Source organism: Oryzias melastigma, linkage group LG20, assembly GCF_002922805.2.
Source record: "Oryzias melastigma strain HK-1 linkage group LG20, ASM292280v2, whole genome shotgun sequence".
NCBI lineage: Eukaryota > Metazoa > Chordata > Actinopteri > Beloniformes > Adrianichthyidae > Oryzias > Oryzias melastigma.
This window is the reverse complement of record NC_050531.1, coordinates 19,598,969-19,619,491: the sequence shown is the minus strand read 5'-3', so window position 1 is coordinate 19,619,491 and position 20,523 is coordinate 19,598,969. Positions and strand designations below refer to the sequence as shown.

General features: G+C 40.0%; 1 protein-coding gene across 2 annotated transcripts in view; it reads left to right on the top strand.

The window, feature by feature from the left end:
* The window catches only part of svila (supervillin a), a 56,156-nt gene that overhangs the window by 34,348 nt on the left and 1,285 nt on the right, over positions 1-20,523 (top strand). For both annotated transcript variants that reach the window (XM_024279579.2, XM_024279580.2), the window contains exons 17-38: positions 1,855-1,917; positions 2,290-2,343; positions 4,237-4,402; positions 5,190-5,273; positions 7,318-7,404; positions 7,677-7,854; positions 7,939-8,111; positions 8,655-8,810; positions 8,946-9,082; positions 10,856-11,003; positions 11,075-11,220; positions 11,288-11,463; positions 11,530-11,680; positions 11,748-12,027; positions 13,026-13,180; positions 13,251-13,356; positions 14,338-14,545; positions 14,627-14,760; positions 14,979-15,134; positions 16,599-16,742; positions 16,817-16,938; positions 17,009-17,164. In XM_024279579.2, coding sequence (XP_024135347.1) covers positions 1,855-1,917; positions 2,290-2,343; positions 4,237-4,402; positions 5,190-5,273; positions 7,318-7,404; positions 7,677-7,854; positions 7,939-8,111; positions 8,655-8,810; positions 8,946-9,082; positions 10,856-11,003; positions 11,075-11,220; positions 11,288-11,463; positions 11,530-11,680; positions 11,748-12,027; positions 13,026-13,180; positions 13,251-13,356; positions 14,338-14,545; positions 14,627-14,760; positions 14,979-15,134; positions 16,599-16,742; positions 16,817-16,938; positions 17,009-17,164 — 3,180 coding nt within the window. The remainder of the gene's footprint in view (positions 1-1,854; positions 1,918-2,289; positions 2,344-4,236; positions 4,403-5,189; positions 5,274-7,317; positions 7,405-7,676; positions 7,855-7,938; positions 8,112-8,654; positions 8,811-8,945; positions 9,083-10,855; positions 11,004-11,074; positions 11,221-11,287; positions 11,464-11,529; positions 11,681-11,747; positions 12,028-13,025; positions 13,181-13,250; positions 13,357-14,337; positions 14,546-14,626; positions 14,761-14,978; positions 15,135-16,598; positions 16,743-16,816; positions 16,939-17,008; positions 17,165-20,523) is intronic.

The window sequence follows — 20,523 nt, the reverse complement described above, 5'->3', positions numbered from 1 at the left end:
TACAATGATGTCACCATAAGTTTTTATGGGGTAAAACTGTTTGACTCACTGGCTGTCCAAGAATAATGACAGTAAAATCTCTGTCTTTTGAATGTAACTTCTGTAATCTGTCATTTCTGAGCTCTTCCACCTTGTTGCTGCATGTCACGTGTAACTTTTCAGCTTCTTTTTCTTCGCATGTCCTTCATTTTAAATAATAAACCTGAGTTCATTCTCTGCATGCTTGCTGTGTTTCTGTTTTCCCATCTTCTATGTTTTTGGAGGGGGTGAGGGCGGCTACTGTACACGGACCTCTCTGTTTTGACACGCTTTTGTTTCCAGCTGCTTATCAGGGTTTACTCAGCTCCACTCCGCACATCTGCTAGCACACAGCCTGATGTCGGGGTTGGGGTTAGCTTGGGCGTAGGAAAAACCCCAAACCCCATCTGAGGTGGATTTTTAGGAGTTGTAAACATGCGTTGACATTGTTTTAATTAGGAAGTATGTGGAGTACTTGATCAGGTTCAAGTGCAGGTCAGTAGGAAGGACAGGCTGTGTTGTTGATCCCATTTTCCATCCTTTCACTCATCAGAACATGATTCAGCAGGTTTCCTGTTTTTAGTTCAGGGAAAAACTAGAGATGAGAGAAACAAAAGAAAAAGTCAAGCAAATGTCAACAACAAAGAGGAGGAGAGACCCTTGCTATCTGACACCGACGTTAGGGACAGCGAAGTTCAGAAAGTTTAGGTGGAGGGTCATCTTTTCCTGATAGTCTTGTTTCCGTCCTGCTGGTTTGGTTGGATAATTTTCTGTATGATTAGCAGAAGGCGGGCCAACATGCAAGCCCCGCCTCTCTCTCTGCAATCCTAATGTTGCCCTTAAAGTTATGCAATCAAATAAAGGTTAAAGAAAGTATTCGACCCACTTCAATAAAAATGGTGTTTTAACATGTTCCTGTAGGATTTTTCTAATTACTGAGGACACAAGGAAAATTAAGATTAAAACTGCTTATTGTTTATAAGATCCCCATTAGCTGTGGTTAGCAGACAACTATTCTTTCTGGGGTCCTTCATAAGAAACACATCGTACAACAAAATTAATAAAAAAGAAAAACATCAAAGGCATTTTATACCATCCCAAAAATACATTGTGGATTCACATTTTAAATATCAATAAATAAATAGTTCATACACTCACACTTTAAAAACGCTGTTTCTTTATTCAAACTGTGGTGAATCAGGAGCAGACAAAAAAAAAAATCCTGCTGAAAAAAGGTTGTACTTGTGATGTAGAAAATATGTTGTTCTGCCCCAACAGTCCCACCACAAAGTAGAGAATGTCTAATGAACTATTGCCATTCTGCAGAAACTTTGTTCTAGAAAACGACACAGATAATCAAAGGGAAACCAAACCCTAAATCAACTTTTTTTGGCTGTTGAGCTCTATAAATTTAATGGGGTTTTAAAAGTGCCGTCTGTTGGTCATTGCCAAATTTTTGATAAATTTATAGGAAATTGTTTAATTCTAGAAAATATAGTAAAATATAATGTGTTGTGCCCCCTAAAGGTTGAATTTAAGTTGTTGAATTTTGTGATTATTCAAACCATTTAGGATTCAGAAGTCCCACGTCATGATCTGCAGCTCCAGTAATTATATCAGTCTTGTTCCCCAGCCCCACCCCTCTGACTGGATCAAATTTCGCCTATGGGCGGAGTCAGCCTCTAACTTCCCTGTTTGGTTACCCTTTAAGAATTTTGGCTAAAAATTGCATAATCATGACTAAATGCCTTTACAACAGATCATAAGGTGATCGGAGTGGGACCTTTCTTCTGCCGTCCTCTCCTGATTGTGGGGGTTTCTTTTTAACTTCCACAGGAACTCATTTTTGCTGCATCAGAGCCTTCCTCCCATCTTTTTCTTGATGATTCAGCTAGCCAGGTAGGAAACAGTCCCCGGTCATGCATTTTGCTCTAGCTCATGTGCTTCCGGCTAAAATCCGTCCAAGCATTGCAGACACCAGCTTCCACCTTCAAACTGTTATCTCCTAATTCCCCATTGAGTTTAGCGATTTAAATACTACAATTTCTGGGGAAATCTAATACGCATGACTCGTCCTCTGTAGCCCTTCACGACTGGCCGCTGTTTTGCCGCACTAACTTCCTTCAAATCCCAGATCTTTGAAGCTCCACAGCCAGACACTCTAGCTTGTTCTGCTTCGGCACGGCTTCAACATTCTCTGCCATGTTTTCCTCATCTTATCTAGATCCTCATCCTTTCTTGCCTTCTTTATCCGCCTGTCTGATCATGAAGGAAATCCGCTCTTCCAGACCCATGCAGGATGAAAGACACCCATGGAGACGGAAGGTGACCCTACCAGACCTTTACACCTCCTGAAGGGATTTATAATCACTAGACTTGTACAAAATAACTTGCACTTGTTTGTGTTTTTCTATTAGATCCAATTATTCATCTTTAATTCAAAATTTGCACCCGTGTTGTCATTAGGAAATCTTTGTTTATAGACAGGAGCAATGCACAAATATAAGTCTCATTAGTTTTCACACCTAGATGTGTGAAATTTGCTCTCGTCATGTGACCCATCCTCTTAGGCAGTGATGGGTTGCAGATATATAGCTGTTCGAGAGCCATTTGGTGGTTTATCCCCCCAAATCCAACCCCCTAATGTGGTTTAGTGTCTTTAGTATGGCTAGACCAGGGGTGGGGAAACTTTTTGACTCGCAGAATACAAAGGGTTCTAAAACTTGACAGATGAGCCAAATCAGATGCTTGAAGTGTTTCTGTAAGACACCTCATATGAGAAAGAAAAAACAGAATCAGGACAAAAACATTCTTTCTGTTTATTTCAAAAAATGTGATTTTTGTTCCTATTTTAGTACTAATTGTTTGAGGTTTTTCAAGGAAAACCACAAACTCAAAAAGGGAAATGATTCAAGAAACACACATGAATGTAAGAAAAACAGCAAATCATCACCACCATTCGCCGCCATATAAAACCTTCATATGGATTATCAATATAATTTATACCAGTGGGGTGCACCAGATTAAATGGTTTAACGGGCCACATATGGCCCCCGGGCCGTAGTTTGCCCACCCCTGGACTAGACTGTGGATTTGATAACACAAGCTTCCAGTCTTGGGGGAACACTCTACCACAAGGCCACCAGGCTAAGGTCTTGAGTGCAAATTTGTCTTTTTAAACATCAGAAAGCCCAAAATCTCTTTGAAGCACAAAACAATCGTCACAGTGACCACTCAAGAAACAAATACAAAAAGCAAAAGTTGAATCAAATCATATATTTTGACCTCCTAAGACCTGGGCTAATGTTTGAAATAACCCTATAAACATGTACTCACAGGGCTCCAGTTAAGCACAGTTAACTACTGTGGTAAAATAACCCAAAATGTGATGTATAAGCATGAAGACACAAGCTCTTAGGAGATTCATAGAATGAATGCATCAAAGTCTTAGTAGAATAAAACAACACATTTCAGCATATATTGTTTTAAAAACAGATGAGATGTCAGAAATCCTCTAAAATAATTACATGTAATTCAATAATCTGCTCTTCATCGGATGAGAGAACTTTCATAACTAATACTATGAGTTACTTTGGTTACTTCTGGTCTATATACTTCAGTAAGTCTGTGTGTTTCATTTTTGTTACTTTATAATATTGAAAACTATTACTTTGAACTTACTGCAGTAAATGTATTTCATCTTACACACATTTTCTTAAGTGCTGATTCGTTCCTTTAAAATCTCTTCGCATCAAAGTAAAAAACAATGCTTTCTTACCCATTTCCCTATTAGATCCTCATATTAATACAAAACCAAAAAGAAAATAACCAGATTAAGAGTGTATAAAGATTCCTCACATAGAGGACCCACGCCTGAATGGATATTTTAAGAAAGAAGTCCCATGTCAGGAAATGCAAATTATGGATGAGCAGACAGACATCTGATGGTCAGCTGTTGTTGTTTCTGGCTAAAAGCCAAGGTGATGCTGCAAGCTCATGATTTAGAAATGATTTAGATTTGACCTTTAACTTGCCAAATGGTCTGTTCTTGCCCCAAATTTCGGTGGCACAATCCTGGTCAGATAGTCCCAGTAATATTTTTTAGAGACTGGCCTTTAGAGGGGTTGCTGTTTTTGACAAGACGCTATTGAAAGAGGATATTGTGTTATTGTTCATTAGTTGTAAGTGGTTGACAGTACTGTCTCTCTGTTTGTTCAGAGAATAGCAGATGAAGAGATGGAGAGTCAGAAGATGGAGACGCATATGTCCATCCAGGAAAGGAAGCAGCAAATTGAAGCCCAAGAGGAGGCCTGGAAGAGCAAAGGCCTCGGCGCAGCCAATGACTCCACCCAGTTCACCGTAGCTGCACGCATGGTTAAGAAAGGTCAGGCTGAACACACAACACATTACAGTAACATTACGACCGTGTTAGTCCTAAAGCCATCTACACATTTAAGAGAAAGAGTTCGGAGCCATTTTTCCTGAAAGGAAAATGATGTGGTCTATATCATAGACCAAGTGGTTTATGGCATAGGCAACATCGTCTATGGTGTAGACCAAGTGGTCTACACCATAGACGATGTTGTCTGGTCTACACCATAGACGATGTTGTCTATGGTGTAGACCAATTGTTCTATGTTATACACTATTGTTTTGTGGTGTAGACCAAGCAGTCTAAGGTATAGACCACTTGGTCTACACCTTAGACTGCTTGGTCTATGTTATACACTACTGTTTCTGTGGTGTAGACCAATTGGTCTATGTTATACACTACTTTTTCTGTGGTGTAGACCAAGCGGTCTAAGGTATAGACCACTTGGTCTACGGTGTAGACCACAGGTCTCGAACTCCATCCCTGGAGGGCTGGTGTCCTACATGTTTTCCAGCCAATCTGCCTTTGAAAGTCCTTATTGGCCAAACACACCTGATCCAGGTAATCAGCAGCAGATAAGGCAGGATTTCTGGAAAACAAGCAGGACGTCGGCCCTCGAGGACTTGAGTTTGACACCACTGGTGTAGACTAAAGTGGAAATTATGTTATAAATCTGTACCATCATGTTTCTGCAGACCTGCAAAACCTTATTGTTTATCTTTAGTGGTGGATGTTCATTGTGGCATTCTGTGATCCCTTCTATGAATAATCTTCACTGGTCGTCTCTGTGTTCCTTCAGGTTTGGCTTCTCCTTCAGCTTTCCACACTCAGGTCATCTCTAAACCCAAGAATGGCAGCCTTGCCATCTCCAAACCACAGGAAGGTCAGTCTCACTGTTTAAAGAAATTATTGATGGTTTCTTATAACTGAAATCTCTGACTGCTAGTTTTCGTCCTGTGCTTCCCTTAAGTGTATTTACTTTTATTACGTAATGGTAACAGGACAGATCCTCTTCCTAATTGGATTTCCATTTAATGCGATCGTTAAAGTCTCATCTATCATTACACTCTCATCATTTTTAAAATAGATCAAAGATTTGGTCAATTCTCAATCGTTTCTTTGAACTGAGGAAATTTGTCTTTAATGTGATTCATTTTGAACCCAAAAGAAATCAGGGATTTGTTTCTGTTCAAAGCTCAATAAAGTCTTGTGTAACTGATTTTGTTTTGATTCATTAGACAGGCTGGAGTCTGACTCGTGTTTCTTTTCTCTTTGTTTTATGTAGCATTAGTAACTGTTTTTACACAGCCGACGGGCATAAAGAACTGGAATCTTTCTTGATTCTGATTCTTTTGTGCTCAAATCGGTTCACACAACACCCTCTAGGGGGGGCTATTCTAATTTTTGTTTCTACTTTATGATATCCAGTAGACACCTCACACTGCAAGAGTGCATATGAACAAAAACGTATTCAAAGTTTGTGTGTATTCTTCTGTCTGCTTATACTTCTACTTAACAGCGCGGATTGACGGTTTTTGAAATTTTATCATATTGGTTCCAACATTTTATCATTACTGTGAGTTATGCTCTTCTGTCTTTGTAAACTTCTCTGCAAATCCAGACCAAAACATTGAAAAGGTTCTATGATTTCTATTTGAACTTAGTAACTGAGCTGCATCTTGTTAGAAGTGTTGAGCTACGTTCACATCGGACGTGTCTGGCGTGTTCAAGAAGGTTTTTAAACGCCCATGTAGCATACAATGTAAACACTGGACTGTTGCTGCTTGATACGAGTGCATGTACTCACAGCTGGAAGAGGCTTAGCGGAAATGTTGACGTGGTGCAAATCTCCAGACTTTTACTTTCTCAGCTCCATTCCGATATGCGATATCATATATTTCCCAGCTGGTCACAAACCGCGATAATTAATCTCTCAGTCAAGATCAATTTTCAGACAGTTGGTACTTCTGTGTTTTGAAAAGGACACCCAACCATACGTCACTATCAAATCTGAGTCCCTGATTGGTCGACATTCCACTTGTTCAACTTTCAGCACACGTTCAAGTGGAGCACATTTTGTATTCAGCTGACTTAAAAACGTAGTTTTTTATTGGTAGTGGTTGCTGGAATGTCTGTTTCGGAGCCATTCTCTACCTAATCATATCATTTATTAGATTTAAAACATTTTTATTTATCTTCTGTAGTAGCAAATGAAGAAACATTTGCTGTTTTATTTTTAAATATCTGATCTGCACATAAAATTATCAAGAAATAAACTAGAACATCTGGTCAGGGGAGTGTCTGTAATAGAGTTTCCTCGTTTATCACAGTAGTTACGTTTCATGTATAGCCTGCTTTAGGTGAAATCCGTAAACTTAAATGATTTAAAGCAGTATAACTCCTCACTACTCGCTTTATCCACTTTTCTCGGACAGACTTGAACATCTCTTATTTTCTCTTTCTAAGTTCAAACCTTTTTAGAAAAATAAGTCCAGTATTATAGAATAAAAGTCTGCACGATTGAAGATTTAGGTCGTTTTGTCAAACTGAACTCATGCTGTACAGGAGACATGGCAAAGAGGAGAGTGATTGACAAGGTCAACAGCCAATCAGGACACAGAATAAATAAATAAATAATACCATGTTAAATTTCACAGAAAAAAAATCTGTTAAACAGTGAAAGATATACCAGATTATAGTGAGAGAAAACTGTACTCACAATTAGATCATTCTATCACAGTCTGCCTCTGCTGGTCTGGATTATAATATCATCCTGTTAGGAATCAGGTTGTTCCACAAACAAAGACACCTCAGAAGTGGCTGTGTGAAAGCTGCTTTTGTCCCAAACTCTTTATCTCCTGCAGCCAGTTCAGGGAGGAAGACTGCAGATATGAACCCCTCTGAGAGCTGTGCTCTTGTTCCTGCAGAGATCAAAGCCATGCCAGACCTGAACCTGGAGTCAGACCTCAGGCTGGATAAACTGGAGTCTTTCCTCGGTAGACTCAACAGCAAAGGTGAGGGCGTTACTGAAGGAAACCCTACAGGATTTCCAGAGATCTGTTAGTTTTGTCTATTTGTCTTCTTTTGTTGAAAGTTTTACCTGCGATCTTCACATCTATCATAACTTTAGCTTCTGCTAAAATAAGTAAATTTACAACTTCCAGCTTATCAGTGCCATACTAAGTTTATTACCTTTTGTTGTACAAAATTATAGTAAGTGGAACGCAGTGAAGGAAATTTTGCAAGGTGGAGCTACTGTTCTTTGACATGTTGGGATTCTCCTCAGTGTGTGGACTCCCAGAATCCACCATTACTGTAACGGAGAAGAAGGTGAAGGAGGTAATGAGCCTCGAGGACGAAACCTTCTCCAAATTCTACCCTCACACCGACGACCTTCCTGCCAACGCCAACAAGGTGGAAATAAACGACGACTTTGATGCCATTTTTGACCCCAAGGTGCCAAAGTAAGAGAGTCGGACCCCAGTTTTGTCATGAACTTTGTGTATTTCAAACCTGACCCTTCACCTGTGTCTTCCCTCAACACTCAGGCTGGCCTCAGCAATGGTGCAGCACAGGCGGGCGGTGCGTCCGACGCGTAACGTGCAGTCGTCCAGGAACCCCCTGAAGACGCTGGCGGCCAGAGAGGACATCAGACACGAGTACACCGAGCAGAGGCTCAACGTCGGCCTGCTGGAGAGCAAACGGATGAAGGCGGAGAAGAGTGAGTGAGGCCAGGTCCTCCACTGTGTTCGTATTGTGTTATTTGTGTATTGTGTGACGACTGACGACTGAATTAAAAGTATGTCATCTTCCATGAGTGACATCACTCTCACTCCCTCCAGTTCTGAGTTGCACAATCGATGGTTACAAGCCACAAAGTTGGAAACATTCATCCAGATTGGAGGTTTTAGGATCCAACCACCTCTTGAGAAACATAAATGCAGCTATGTGGGTTTTTTGGTCTGAGCTGTCTGCTCATCTGAAATCTTAACTATAAAAATGAATCTTAAGAAGTAAAAAATTGACCCTTGTTTGAGAAAAATTGTCTTTTTTAAAGAAAAAAAAGTCTATAATAGCAAAATAATCTTAGTTTTAGAAGTTTTAGTGACTAGAATTTTTCATTTTCATTTTTTTTACCTTATTGGTAGACATTTTTTTTGCTTATTTGAAGAAAATCTGCTAATGTTTTAAGAATTTTAGACTTATATCTGAGGATCCTCTTTCTGCATTGATGCATCTCCGTCTCGTTTAATCCTTTCTGTAGTGACGAAGACCTCCAGTTACTCTGAAGCGGCGCTGGCCGGTCTGGCCAGCAAGGAGAACTTCAGCAGCGTGAACCTGCGGAGCGCCAGCGAGACGGAGCAGACGTCCAACAACAGCGCCGTGCCTTACAAGAAGCTCATGCTCCTGCAGGTCAAAGGTCAGCGCAGGCCGATGTGCAGAAACTTTTGCTTTGTTTGATCCAAACGTTTTTCTTTGTGCCACATAGTCCAGATCAAGGAGCTGAAACAGATTTATTACTAACAGAGATCTTATTTCCTCTGTGCCACACCAGGCCGGCGGCACGTCCAGACCAGGCTAGTAGAGCCCAGATCAGCCTCTCTGAACAGCGGCGACTGCTTCCTGCTCATCACGCCGCATCACTGCTTCCTCTGGATCGGAGAGTTCGCCAACGTCATCGAGAAGAGCAAGGTGGGGAGTTTCTGTGATGGGAAGCTAAAGCAACTTTTAACCCTAAAAGAGCCGTGTGGTCTCACTATCAAATCCCAGTGAGAGCAACAATCCCACAAAAATGCACTTTAGATTCAATTAAAAAAATATAGCTTTTAACAAGAATGTAATTATACCCGGAGAAAACCCATTTTATAGCACTTTTCTTTAAAACAGCCTCTTTAAGCCAGGATTTGATGATCATTTTTCTTTCCCTGGAACACTCCTCCTGTTTGATTTTAATTTTTGGAATCGCTCCTTACTTCAATCTGGTATTGACTCACCAAATCTCTTTGATCAGCTTCCTTTTTAAGTCATTTTAGTGTTTTAGAGATAGAAATCGACTGTTTCTGCAATCAGTCTTGATACTTTTCTTCTCTTCCTCAAACCTCTCCGCTTTAATAAAGGTGATCCTTAAATAATTACTGAGATTTTTTTCCTGCAGCCAGGTTTGTTATTTTTAAGCATTTTTTAACCTTCTTTTTTTTAGGAACAACAGTTTATTCTAATAAATTTTAATTTATATTTTTAACCCCTATTAATGCAAATATTTGGCAAGCCACTTCAGCTGCAAAATGACCTTAATTTAGTATCTACTTGAAAGCAAAGCCATTTTTTTCATATCTGTAAATAAATTCAAGCATCAAGAGGTTAACAAACCTGATTTAACTTTTTCAGTGTTTATTTTATTTTATTTTTTTCCTGCTACATATCAGCAAGTGACACATTTTCTTCTCTATAAATGAGTCCTAATTTTACAAAAATGTTACAAAAACTGAATTTTCATGAACAGTTTTTTTTCTTCGGAACAATCTATTCAAGATTGAAATGTTATAATCCACTTTAGTGCACAGGTTTAAATGCCCTGTCTTAAAAAAGAACAATTTTTTGTTGAAACCAATTCCTCCTGAATGAGTTTTTGTTTCTCCATCCTCACTTAATACATCCCAGTTTTCTCAGTTTTCTCCGTCTGTTGTCCTGGAGAAAGAAAAAGTGAAATCCTGGCTTGTTCCAGAGGTTCATTAATTCAGCTGACGTTGCTTTTTTCAGCAAAAACACAATCATATCTGCAGTGCAGTGCCGTCTGGGTTCAACCGGCAGTTCCTGAGGGACGGCGTCCGTATTGTTTTTCAGTCAACAGCCACATGTGGGGCAGAGGAATCTGAAAACACAGCAGGATGGAGTCAGAATCTGTTTCTGGAACATGAGGCTCTGGAGCTACATGAGTAATTAGTTCTTATCGTAATGAAAGAAAATGTCACGTTTGACTTTTTTATTTTTATTTTTAATTCCAAATCTGCTGCAGAAGGAGAAGGATCTTATTTGACACAGTGTATTTTATTTTGAAAGGGACTTGTATTTGCTCTTTTGGTGGCTCTTTTGATTGGTAAAGGTTGCAGACCCCTGGTATAAGCAACTGTCAGAACTTTTATTAGAATATTTGTATTAGATTTTTTTTTATTATTTTGTTTCTTGAAGTATTTTTATTCATTTTTTTTAGAAAAAGTTTAAACATGTTCAGAGGCAACTTTCTTATAATAATTGCAATTAAATCTGCTGTAGGAGGAGGAAGATGATATTTTTCACACTGTGTATTTTATTTTGAAAGGAACTTGTATTTATAAAGTAAAGTTGTTATTTATTGAAATATATCACACTTGTTTGAGGGTTCTGGTCAGTAAGAAAGGGGTCCTAATGGTTATTTTAGTGTTGAAGTTTGCAGGCGCTGCTTTAACCGAACCTGTTTCCGATCAGGCGTCTGAGTTGGCCAACTTCATCCAGGCCAAAAGAGATTTGGGTTGCCGGGCCAACGTCGTCCAGGTGGTGGAGGAGGGCGTCAACTCCTACAGCAATTCCTCCAAGGAGTTCTGGAATATTCTAGGGGGACAGTCCAGTTACCAGAGTGAGGATCTCAAATATATCAATCATGAAGAAACTATACCTGATGATTGATGACTGGCTTTTCTCTCAAAGTGGCTGGAACTCCTGATGAAGACGAGCTGTACGAAGGCGCCATCGTGGAGACCAACTGCATCTACCGCCTGATGGACGACAAGCTGGTCCCAGACGATGATTTCTGGGCAAAGATGCCGCGCTGCTCGCTGCTCCGACCGAAGGAGGTCCGTGTCTGCAGCCTTTGGCGGCTGATGGTTGAGCTCTCTCTCTGAGTCTGTCTTTGCGGTGCAGGTCCTGGTGTTTGACTTTGGTAGTGAGATGTACATTTGGCACGGGAAGGAAGTGACTCTGGCGCAGAGGAAGGTGGCCTTCCAGCTGGCCAAGCATCTGTGGAACGGCACCTTCGACTACACAAACTGTGACATCAACCCGCTGGACCCCGGAGAGAGCAACCCCCTCATCCCCAAGTATGCAAACACGTCCTCCCGGCTTCCCACCCAAATCAAGTCTGACTTTTCTCTTCTTGGTTCCAGAAAAGGTCAGGGTCGACCGGACTGGGCGGTGTTCGGCAGGCTGACTCAGCACAACGAGACCACCTTGTTCAAGGAGAAGTTCCAGGACTGGAGCGACTCCAGGAGGACTCCCAGCCCCCCCACTAACAGCGAGCAGCTCCCAGATCTGAAGGTAACAGACAAATCCACGGCTCTAAAGCTCAAAGAATTAACCACATTTTTTTCCTGTTTGCATTTAGGACCCGCCCACTTTGGACCAGCCCCACGCAAACATGGCCTCTCTGATGCTCTCCCCGCACCTGGAGCCCGTCTGCACCAAGCTGGATGGCTTCAATGTGGGGCGTGGCTACGGCCTGGTGGAGGCGGAGGAGTGGAGGAGCTACGAGGTCAGCACTCTGGGGGTGGAGGCGTGGCACATCCTGGAGTTTGACTACAGCCGGCTGCCTGGGCAGAGCGTGGGGCAGTTCCACGACGGGGACACCTACGTGGTGAAGTGGAAGTACATGGTCAGCGCCGCAGGTCAGTGACCTTCATAGAAGAAGCTCGAATCTTATCTTTGTAGAGGTGGAGCAGCATGATTGTCTTAACACTCCGTAGTTTAATAAACAGCTCATATATGGTTGAACAAAGTAAAGAGAGATGTTTGTTGACTTACAAATCAAAAACGATGATTCAAAAAAGCAGAAATTTGAGCTCTGAAAAAATTGAAACGACTAATCACCCCTACAGCTGTGATGATTTGAGACAAACATCAAATAGATTCTTAAAATTCTGGAAAATAAGAGTTTCTTTATGATATAAAATCATATTTTTTAACATTGAAGCGATTGGAAAATTCACTGAAACCACCCTCTAGTGGGCTATTGGGGAACAGCAACATTATTTTGTATTCTTGGATTTGTGTCAAATTTAGGAAACAAAGGTGAAGGCTAGCTTAATCTATGGTCACATATACTAAAAAACCACCATGCGGCAACCTAAATACCAGTTTTTCTGTCACCTGGCACATTTGGAAGTTGTGCGGTGACAGTCCGGTAGCAGGAATGTTCCCTCTAGGTTTCAAATTCATGTGATTTTATTTGCAGACGGACCACACTTACAGAATTTGTTAGACACATTCATCAGCATAAATACATACCATAGAAATGAGATCAATCAATAAAATCAATAATAGAACCCTCAATCACTGTTACATTTCATGCGTCTGTGCATACACAAGCTCCCTGAGGACTGAGGACCACTGTGAGTAATAACTACCACGGCCGCTATAATATAGTATAGTGTTCCCCACTGCTTTGACGTTCAGTCGGTTGTTTTCTTGGTGGATATGATGTAAGAAAAACTTTGACTCTTCCAAAATTGAGATGGACCTGGCTGCAGACAACAAGCTGGTGTCGGATATCATCGGCCGGTTGCTAGACCGCTCCATCCTATTATCTGCAGGATTTGTTTTTGCAGCCTATTCTTCTAAAATGTTTGCAAAAACCTTTGTGAAAAAAGGTCGTTTTTGTTGTCAGTCGGGAAGAGACAGAACCCTGACCAGCTGAAGACGGCCGGACCCGGGAAGGAAAAGTGCTGCTACTTCTTCTGGCAGGGCCGGAACTCCACAGTCAGCGAGAAGGGGACGTCGGCGCTCATGACGGTGGAGCTGGATGAGGAGCGGGGCGCACAGGTAGAGGACCTGCTGCTGCGAGGAAGCAACGCCCCTTTGAGCTGACCTGCTTTTCTGTGCTCGACTACAGGTTCAAGTCCAGCAGGGGAAGGAGCCGCCATGTTTCCTGCAGTGTTTCAAAGGAGGGATGGTCGTCCACTCAGGAAAAAGAGAGGAGGAAGAGGAGAACCTGCAAAGTGAGCTTCCTTCACTGAGATTTTGTCTAGTCAGTGAAATGCAAAGTGAGGATCTAAGACAGGAGAATCAAACTTGATTGATTGATTGATTGATAATCCTGTGTGAATGCTGTAAGCTGAATTTGGCTGCTAAAGATGCTGAAATTGATAGTTGAAAACTCTGAAGCTGATAGCCCGCTAAAATATTAGCTAAATTCCAAATGAGCATAGCTAAAAAAAAAGTAGGATAATTATAACAGCTAGCATGTAGCTGAAAAAAGCTGAAATTAAAAATAGCATAAAAACTGAAAAAAGCCTAAATTAGCCAAAACAGCTAGCATGAAGCTAAAATATTTGCTAAACTCCAAAACAGCCTAAAAAAAAAAAAAACAACCCTAAAATAGCCAAAACAGTTTGAATGAAGCTACAATATTATCTAAACTAAAAAACAGCTGAAAAAACTTTTTTTTTAAATGTAGGTTAGTCAAAACAGCTAGCATGTACCTGGAAAGATGGCTAAACTACAAAATAGCCTAAAAAACGGAAAAAAGCCTAAATTAGCCAAAACAGCTAGGATGAAGCTACAATATTTGCTAAACTTAAATAACAAAAAAAAATCTTAGTAAATGCCAATTAAGTCCAAAAAGCTAGCAGAATGCAATTTTTAAAAACTTTAAAACTGTATTTTTTAACATAATTATGAATAATAAAAAGGCAGGAAAATGATTCCAGAATAAATTAACTTAAACCTTAAATAACTTTCAATATTTTACTCTCCATAAAAATATATTTTGTCAAAATTATTCGTGTTAGAAATAAGCGCAAGATAACATCGGGCCATTATTAAAAATAAAATAAAATGATCTGGAGGGCCGGATAGAATTACCTGGAGGGCCGGATCCGGCCCCCGGGCCTTGACTTTGACAAGGATGTACGTACTTGCAAAATTACAGATTAAGTGATTCCAATTGAGATCACAATCCATCCTCTCGCTCCTCTCAGCCGACTGGCGTCTGTACTGCGTGCGAGGGGAGGTGGCAGTGGAGGGCCATCTGCTGGAGGTGGTCTGCCACTGCAGCAGTCTGCGCTCCAGGGTCTCCATGGTGCTGCTGAACGGCCGCCAGGCTCTCATCTACCTGTGGCACGGGTGCAAATCCCAGAAGCACTCTCGGGAGGTGGCGCGCACCGCCGCCAACAAACTCAAAGAGGAGTGAGTGGACAGCGGTTAGCTTTCCTGCAGGACGATCGGGATGAATTTGAAGTTTGAAGAGCTTGTTTTGGTGTTGGGCAGCTGTCCTCTGGAGGCGGGGCTCCACAGCAGCAGCAGAGTGACCATTCGGGAATGCGATGAAGGAGCGGAACCAGTGGGATTCTGGGAAGCTCTCGGGAGGAGGGACAGGAAGGCCTACGACTGCATGCTGCAGGGTGAGAATAAACAAATCATGATTTAAAAAGACTATTACAGCAGAAAACTTCAAATAAAAAGGCTTCATTTTATTTTATTCTGGAAATGACCCGATTCTTCTTATGCCATTAGATCTGTTTCATCACAGCTGCAAAATCCATTTCTCTCTTCTTCTGAAAAGGTGTTGGACGACGACTCTGCGGTCGTTTCGTTGACCTTGTTTCTGTGTGAACCTCAGATCCCGGCAGGTTTAACTTCACTCCTCGGCTGTACCAGCTGAGCAGCAGCTCCGGGGAGTTTGCGGTTGTGGAGTACCTGTACCCCGCCCGAGAGCCTGAGCAGGTCAACTCCATGCCCTTCCTGCAGGAGGACTTGTACGCCGCCTGCCAGCCAGGTAATCCAGAGGAGTTTAGGGAGCAGCTCTGTCATGCAGACGGGACCAGAACATCTCATAAAAACACAAAGTTAGATCTACGTGTTTTCCTACTAACCTGCCAGTAAAGCTCTTTATTGGCTAAACACACCCGATCCAGGTCATCTGCAGCAAAATAGGGCAGAGATTCTGAGGTCAGGATGCTGGACCTCGAGGCCGGGACTAGACTGTTTAAGTCCAATTTTCTACAGATTATAAATTCCTTTCATACCAGTTGTTCTGCTATCTTCATCATACTTCAAATAAATTCAGTTAGTGGACTTTTTAGCACTTATTTACAATTATTTCTATTTTTTTTAATAAAAAAGTTTATATTTTTCCAAATTGAAAAGATGGGTTTGATTTAGCAGCTTATAACTTTCAGCTGGAATCCCTGCTGCAAATAATGCTTTACTACATTGTTTTATTTTGAGCATGGAATTCATAAAAAATAGCTAAAAAATTAAATTGAACATTGTTTGTTACTATTAGTCTTGAAGCTACTGAGTTAGCAGGAAGATTGTAAAAAAAAAAAAAAGTATTTTTCCATGAAATATGTAATGTGTACTTAGTGAAAGCCTTAGATTAGAGCAAAAAATAATAAATATAAGAAAATAATATGTTTTTTTACGATAAACATAAAATGTATAAGGGCTGCACGGTGGCGCAGTGGTTAGCGCTCTTGCCTCACAGCGAGAAGGCCCCGGTTCGACTCCCAGCTGGGACCTTTCTGTGTGGAGTTTGCATGTTCTCCCCGTGCATGCGTGGGTTTTCACCGGGGACTCCGGCTTCCTCCCACCGTCCAAAAACATGCTTCATAGGTTAATTGGTGACTCTAAATTGCCCCTAGGTGTGAATGTGAGAGTGAATGTGTGTGTGATTGAGGCCCTGAGACAGACTGGCGACCTGTCCAGGGTGTACCCCGCCTTCGCCCATCAGTAGCCGGGTTAGGCTCCGGCACCCCCGCGACCCCGAAAGGGATGAAGCGGTCAGGAAAATGGATGGATGGATGGATAAAATGTATAAAACACAAATATTAAAAGAAATTTGCATTTTTTTTTTTGCTTTTGTCAGAAGTTCCTTTCAAAATAAAAGACGCCCTGTCATAAATGATCATCTCAATGCAGTAAATGTAGTAGCAGCAAGTGTAATGTCAGCAGTGATTAAACAAAAATACAGTTAATTTCACTGTTGTTGGAGGATCCAGAAATGTAAATCTAACAAACCAAAATGAAATCGAGCTAATTTAGTGATCCCTACCATATTTTTCGAACACACTTAAAATTCCTTAATTCTGACATCCATTGATTTTTTTTTTTCTGTAGTGCAGAACAGGATTTTTTTGATAATCAGAACAGAAACCTCTCAGTTTACTAAGGTAATACTATGTTGTGTGAACTAAACTTGAGGAGGTTCCAGTTCGTCAGTCTTGTGTCTTCACGGCAGCTCTGTTCCTGGTGGACAACCATCACGAGGTCTACCTGTGGCAGGGCTGGTGGCCGCAGGACAGCGAGAGCACGGGCTCGGCCCGCATCCGCTGGGACTCTGACAGGAAGCTCGCCATGGAGACGGTGCTGCAGTACTGCAGAGGTAAGGCCGTCCTCCCTACAAGATCCCAGATCCACGAAACGGGAAGAACCGGAAGCTGTGGATTGCTCTTCCAGAAAAGAACGAGAAGAAGCCTCCGAAAGCGTACCTGATCCACGCCGGTCTGGAGCCGCTCACCTTCACCAACATGTTCCCCTGCTGGGAGCACAGAGAGGACGTGGCCGAGATCACAGAGAGGGTTTGTGTCCTCCAGCCGTCAGACACCAGGAAGCTGCAGTGTGTGTCCTCATGCATTGTTTGTGCATTAGGAGGCGGAGGTGTGTAACCAGATCATCCTGGTGGAGGAGGTGCTGGCCCGGCTCTGTAAGAGCGCCTACCCGCTGGAGGAGCTGCTGGCCCGGCCGCTGCCCGAGGGAGTGGACCCTCTCCGTCTGGAAATCTACCTGTCTGACGAGGACTTTGAGGTGAGGAGTTACAGCTCTCGTTATACAGATATTTAACAAAAGCTGTTTTTATAATGAAACTATTATTGTTGGTATACACTTCAAATGTTCACTGAAAGATGGCTTCATAATTATTATTTTTGTTACAGAAACACAAAAATATTCAACTCATTTTGATAGAAGTTGATCTATTTTTAATGTTTTTGATTAAGTTTACAGCTGTCAGATTCTGATTAATACACCTATAATCAATCACTATAGTATATTTTAAGGTTTTTTGCTAGAGGAGCTCAAGTATCTGAACTTTTCATAGCAAAAACTGATTTAAGGAATTAAATAGATCATTTTTTTTCAAGAAAAAAATTCTTATTTAGTGTTTTGCAGGAAATATTTTTTTTCAATAACAAAATGATTTCAGCTTCATAGAATGTGTCTTTTTGACTAGATTTTTTTTCTCAAATTCAAATTTTATCCGTCACTTACATATATATATATACAGTATAATTTGCAGGGAAAAGTATTACACAACAGTCCAACACTATGAGGATGAAGATAAAAGTTAGCTGAAATTATATTTAAAATATATATAAAATATTGAAGTACAACAAACTAAAGATTTCTTGTTTAACCATTTTTCTTACCCCATTTGTAGATTTTTTTTAAATAAGCAAAATAAAAGAAAAAAATGATTTAAACTTGGAGAATTTCTGACTTATTTTTAGGGGCTGATTCTAGCATTGTGGAAAACAATAAACATATGATTTGAGAGCACAAATGAAAACATTTTCTTGGCATTTCAGTGTAAAAACAACATTTAAATTCATTAGATTAAGAAATAAAATGCAGCTAAAGAGAAATTCAGAGAGAAGATGAAAAAACAACACTATCTCTTTGCTTTTACAAGATCTTATGTCTTATATCCCCAATCTAAAATCTCTTGACAGAATATTTTCTTCAGTTTCAGTCAGTTTTATTGAAAATGAAACATCAAAACCCTCCCAGCCTGTCTGCACATAGAAAACCTGCTCAAGACAGAGACGTTTAACTCTTTAATATTGGATATTTCGCTCCAGTGTTGACATTCATTTGAGTATTGTGACTTTTCAAATGTTGAGGCAGTTAAAATGTTTATGCAACACTTTACTAACATAAAGCTGATGTGAAAATCATCTCATCTTTTTTTTCACATCAGAATCCGTTAATTCACGTTAATCTCTTAAATAGTCAAAAGTTATGGTACGCTTGTGTTATTTAGATGTCACCGGCAACATCTCTGGTGTTAAAGTCAAACACATAAATGTCGCACGTGTTTCTGCCTGTCAGGAGGAAACAGATGAGATCAGATGAAAGCGTGAAGTGGAGCTTCAGTTTGACGTAAAGCTTTCCTGCAGCGGCTCTGGGAGGATTGACACCCACTGATGATGAGCTGCAGAATCAGGAGTTGTGATGTTTCTCACAGTGATAGCGGCTCTGAGGTGGAGTGTCTGTCATGTTTGTCACGCTGACAAAGTCGCACACTCTGTGTTTCACAGATTTTTCTTTTTCCAGATGTGTAGTTTGCATCAACAAGTAACGAGGAGACTCATTCAGACTGAACAGTGACCTCAAAATTACAGAGCGGATTAGGTTTACTAGTGCGTTGAGGATTGGGTTGTAAAATGTGTTGTTTTTTAGAACAAAAGCTCAAAGGAAGGCTGGAAAACTTCAGCTATGAGAGTCTAGCTTTCAAAAAGAGGAAGCTTTAAAATAGTCACTAAAAAGTAGTAAACTGATTTCAGTGCAGAAAATCACTGTAACTAATATGAAATCTTATGAGGAGATATAAAAATCTAAAAACAAAGAGCATTTAAGAGAAAAATGAGCCAAAAAAAAAGCAGAATTGCTTTAAAATGAATGTTGTACTGCACAATCATTTCTCTTTTTTTTCTTTTTTTTTGCTAGTTCTATGTAATTGTTTAGTATTTTTTTTGTTTTTATGAACGTAATTGTAGTTTTATGAATATATTTCAGGGACAAAAACTCTATTTTACAATGAAATGTAAAAATTTCCCAGAAAATTATTAAATCCACACAAAATCAAAAACTACCACTTATTCTAAGACATAAATCTAAAGATTTGTTTCCAAAATGACGTGTAATGCCAGACTAACTTGACGTTTTTATTTTATTTAAAAATGACATTCTTTAAAATTGAACCTAAAATTAATGTACAATTTGAGTCTGTTTGAGTCTTAAAACAAGTTTTTCTATTGTTAAGACTATGCAGCAAAAAGATTTTCACGGTTTTTAACCCTGTAAAGCTCAATACATTGAAGAATTTAAACATTCAAACATGAAGTACACAAAAAATATCTATATTTTAATGAGATCTAGATGGTATGATTTATGATACCTTGGAGGATTTGTTAAGTTTTTGCTCACAACAATGTTAGTTTAAGATGTTGTCATGAGTGTTCAGGAACAAAAAAAGCACCTATTTACCCACCGTCCCAAATTTGATCCACACATTTTTCTTAAAAAAAAAAAAAAAAAAAGTATCAACAAATATTATATGTTTTCAATGCAGCAAGAAGACATTTTTAAAAAATGAACAAATGATAAGTTGATCTCACCATAAAATTAAAAAATTTGTAAACTTTTCCTGCCAGAAGTGTTTTTGAGATTTCACGGAAGCAGCCATTTTGAAATTGGTATGACTACTGCCCCTAGTGGAAGGATGAGGAACTACAGAAACATCGATTAAGTTATGAGTTTTTAAGGAAAGTCTTGATTGTGTTAGTAAGAGGGGTTTCAGAAATGCATGTTTCAAAAATTAAAAGAATTGCTATGTAGAGTTAAAAATACTATATTTTATATATCTTACTGTAGGGCACATCAGATTTTAAAGTACTCCATCAATGAATGATCTCATTTAAAACTCGTCACACGGAGCACTGAACTGTAAGTCGCATTAATCGAGACAAAAGAACAACAGATAAGTCATCACGTCAGTCAAACTTTAACTGTGTTCACAGTAATTATAGAACTTGTTCGAAACATGCTACATATTAGCCGCGTTTTAGCTTATTAAAGCTAGCTTACAAGCATTTAGCTTGTAACTCCCAACCTTGTTTGCAGAACATAAAAAAGCACACTGATACAGCGAAATCAAACGTTAAATGTGAGTATGCTAACTCCCAACCTTGTTACACATACATAAAAAAAATAGGTTGAAACACTACACGTTAGCCACATTAGCATATTCCCAATAACACCCAACAGAAAAATGTCACACACGGCATGTGACTCTCAAAATCACTTTGGCAACCAGACTAGTTTTTATTTAAGGTGCTCTGAATTATTAGGCGCAATCTTGTTTTTTTTTTTTTTTTTTTTTTTTT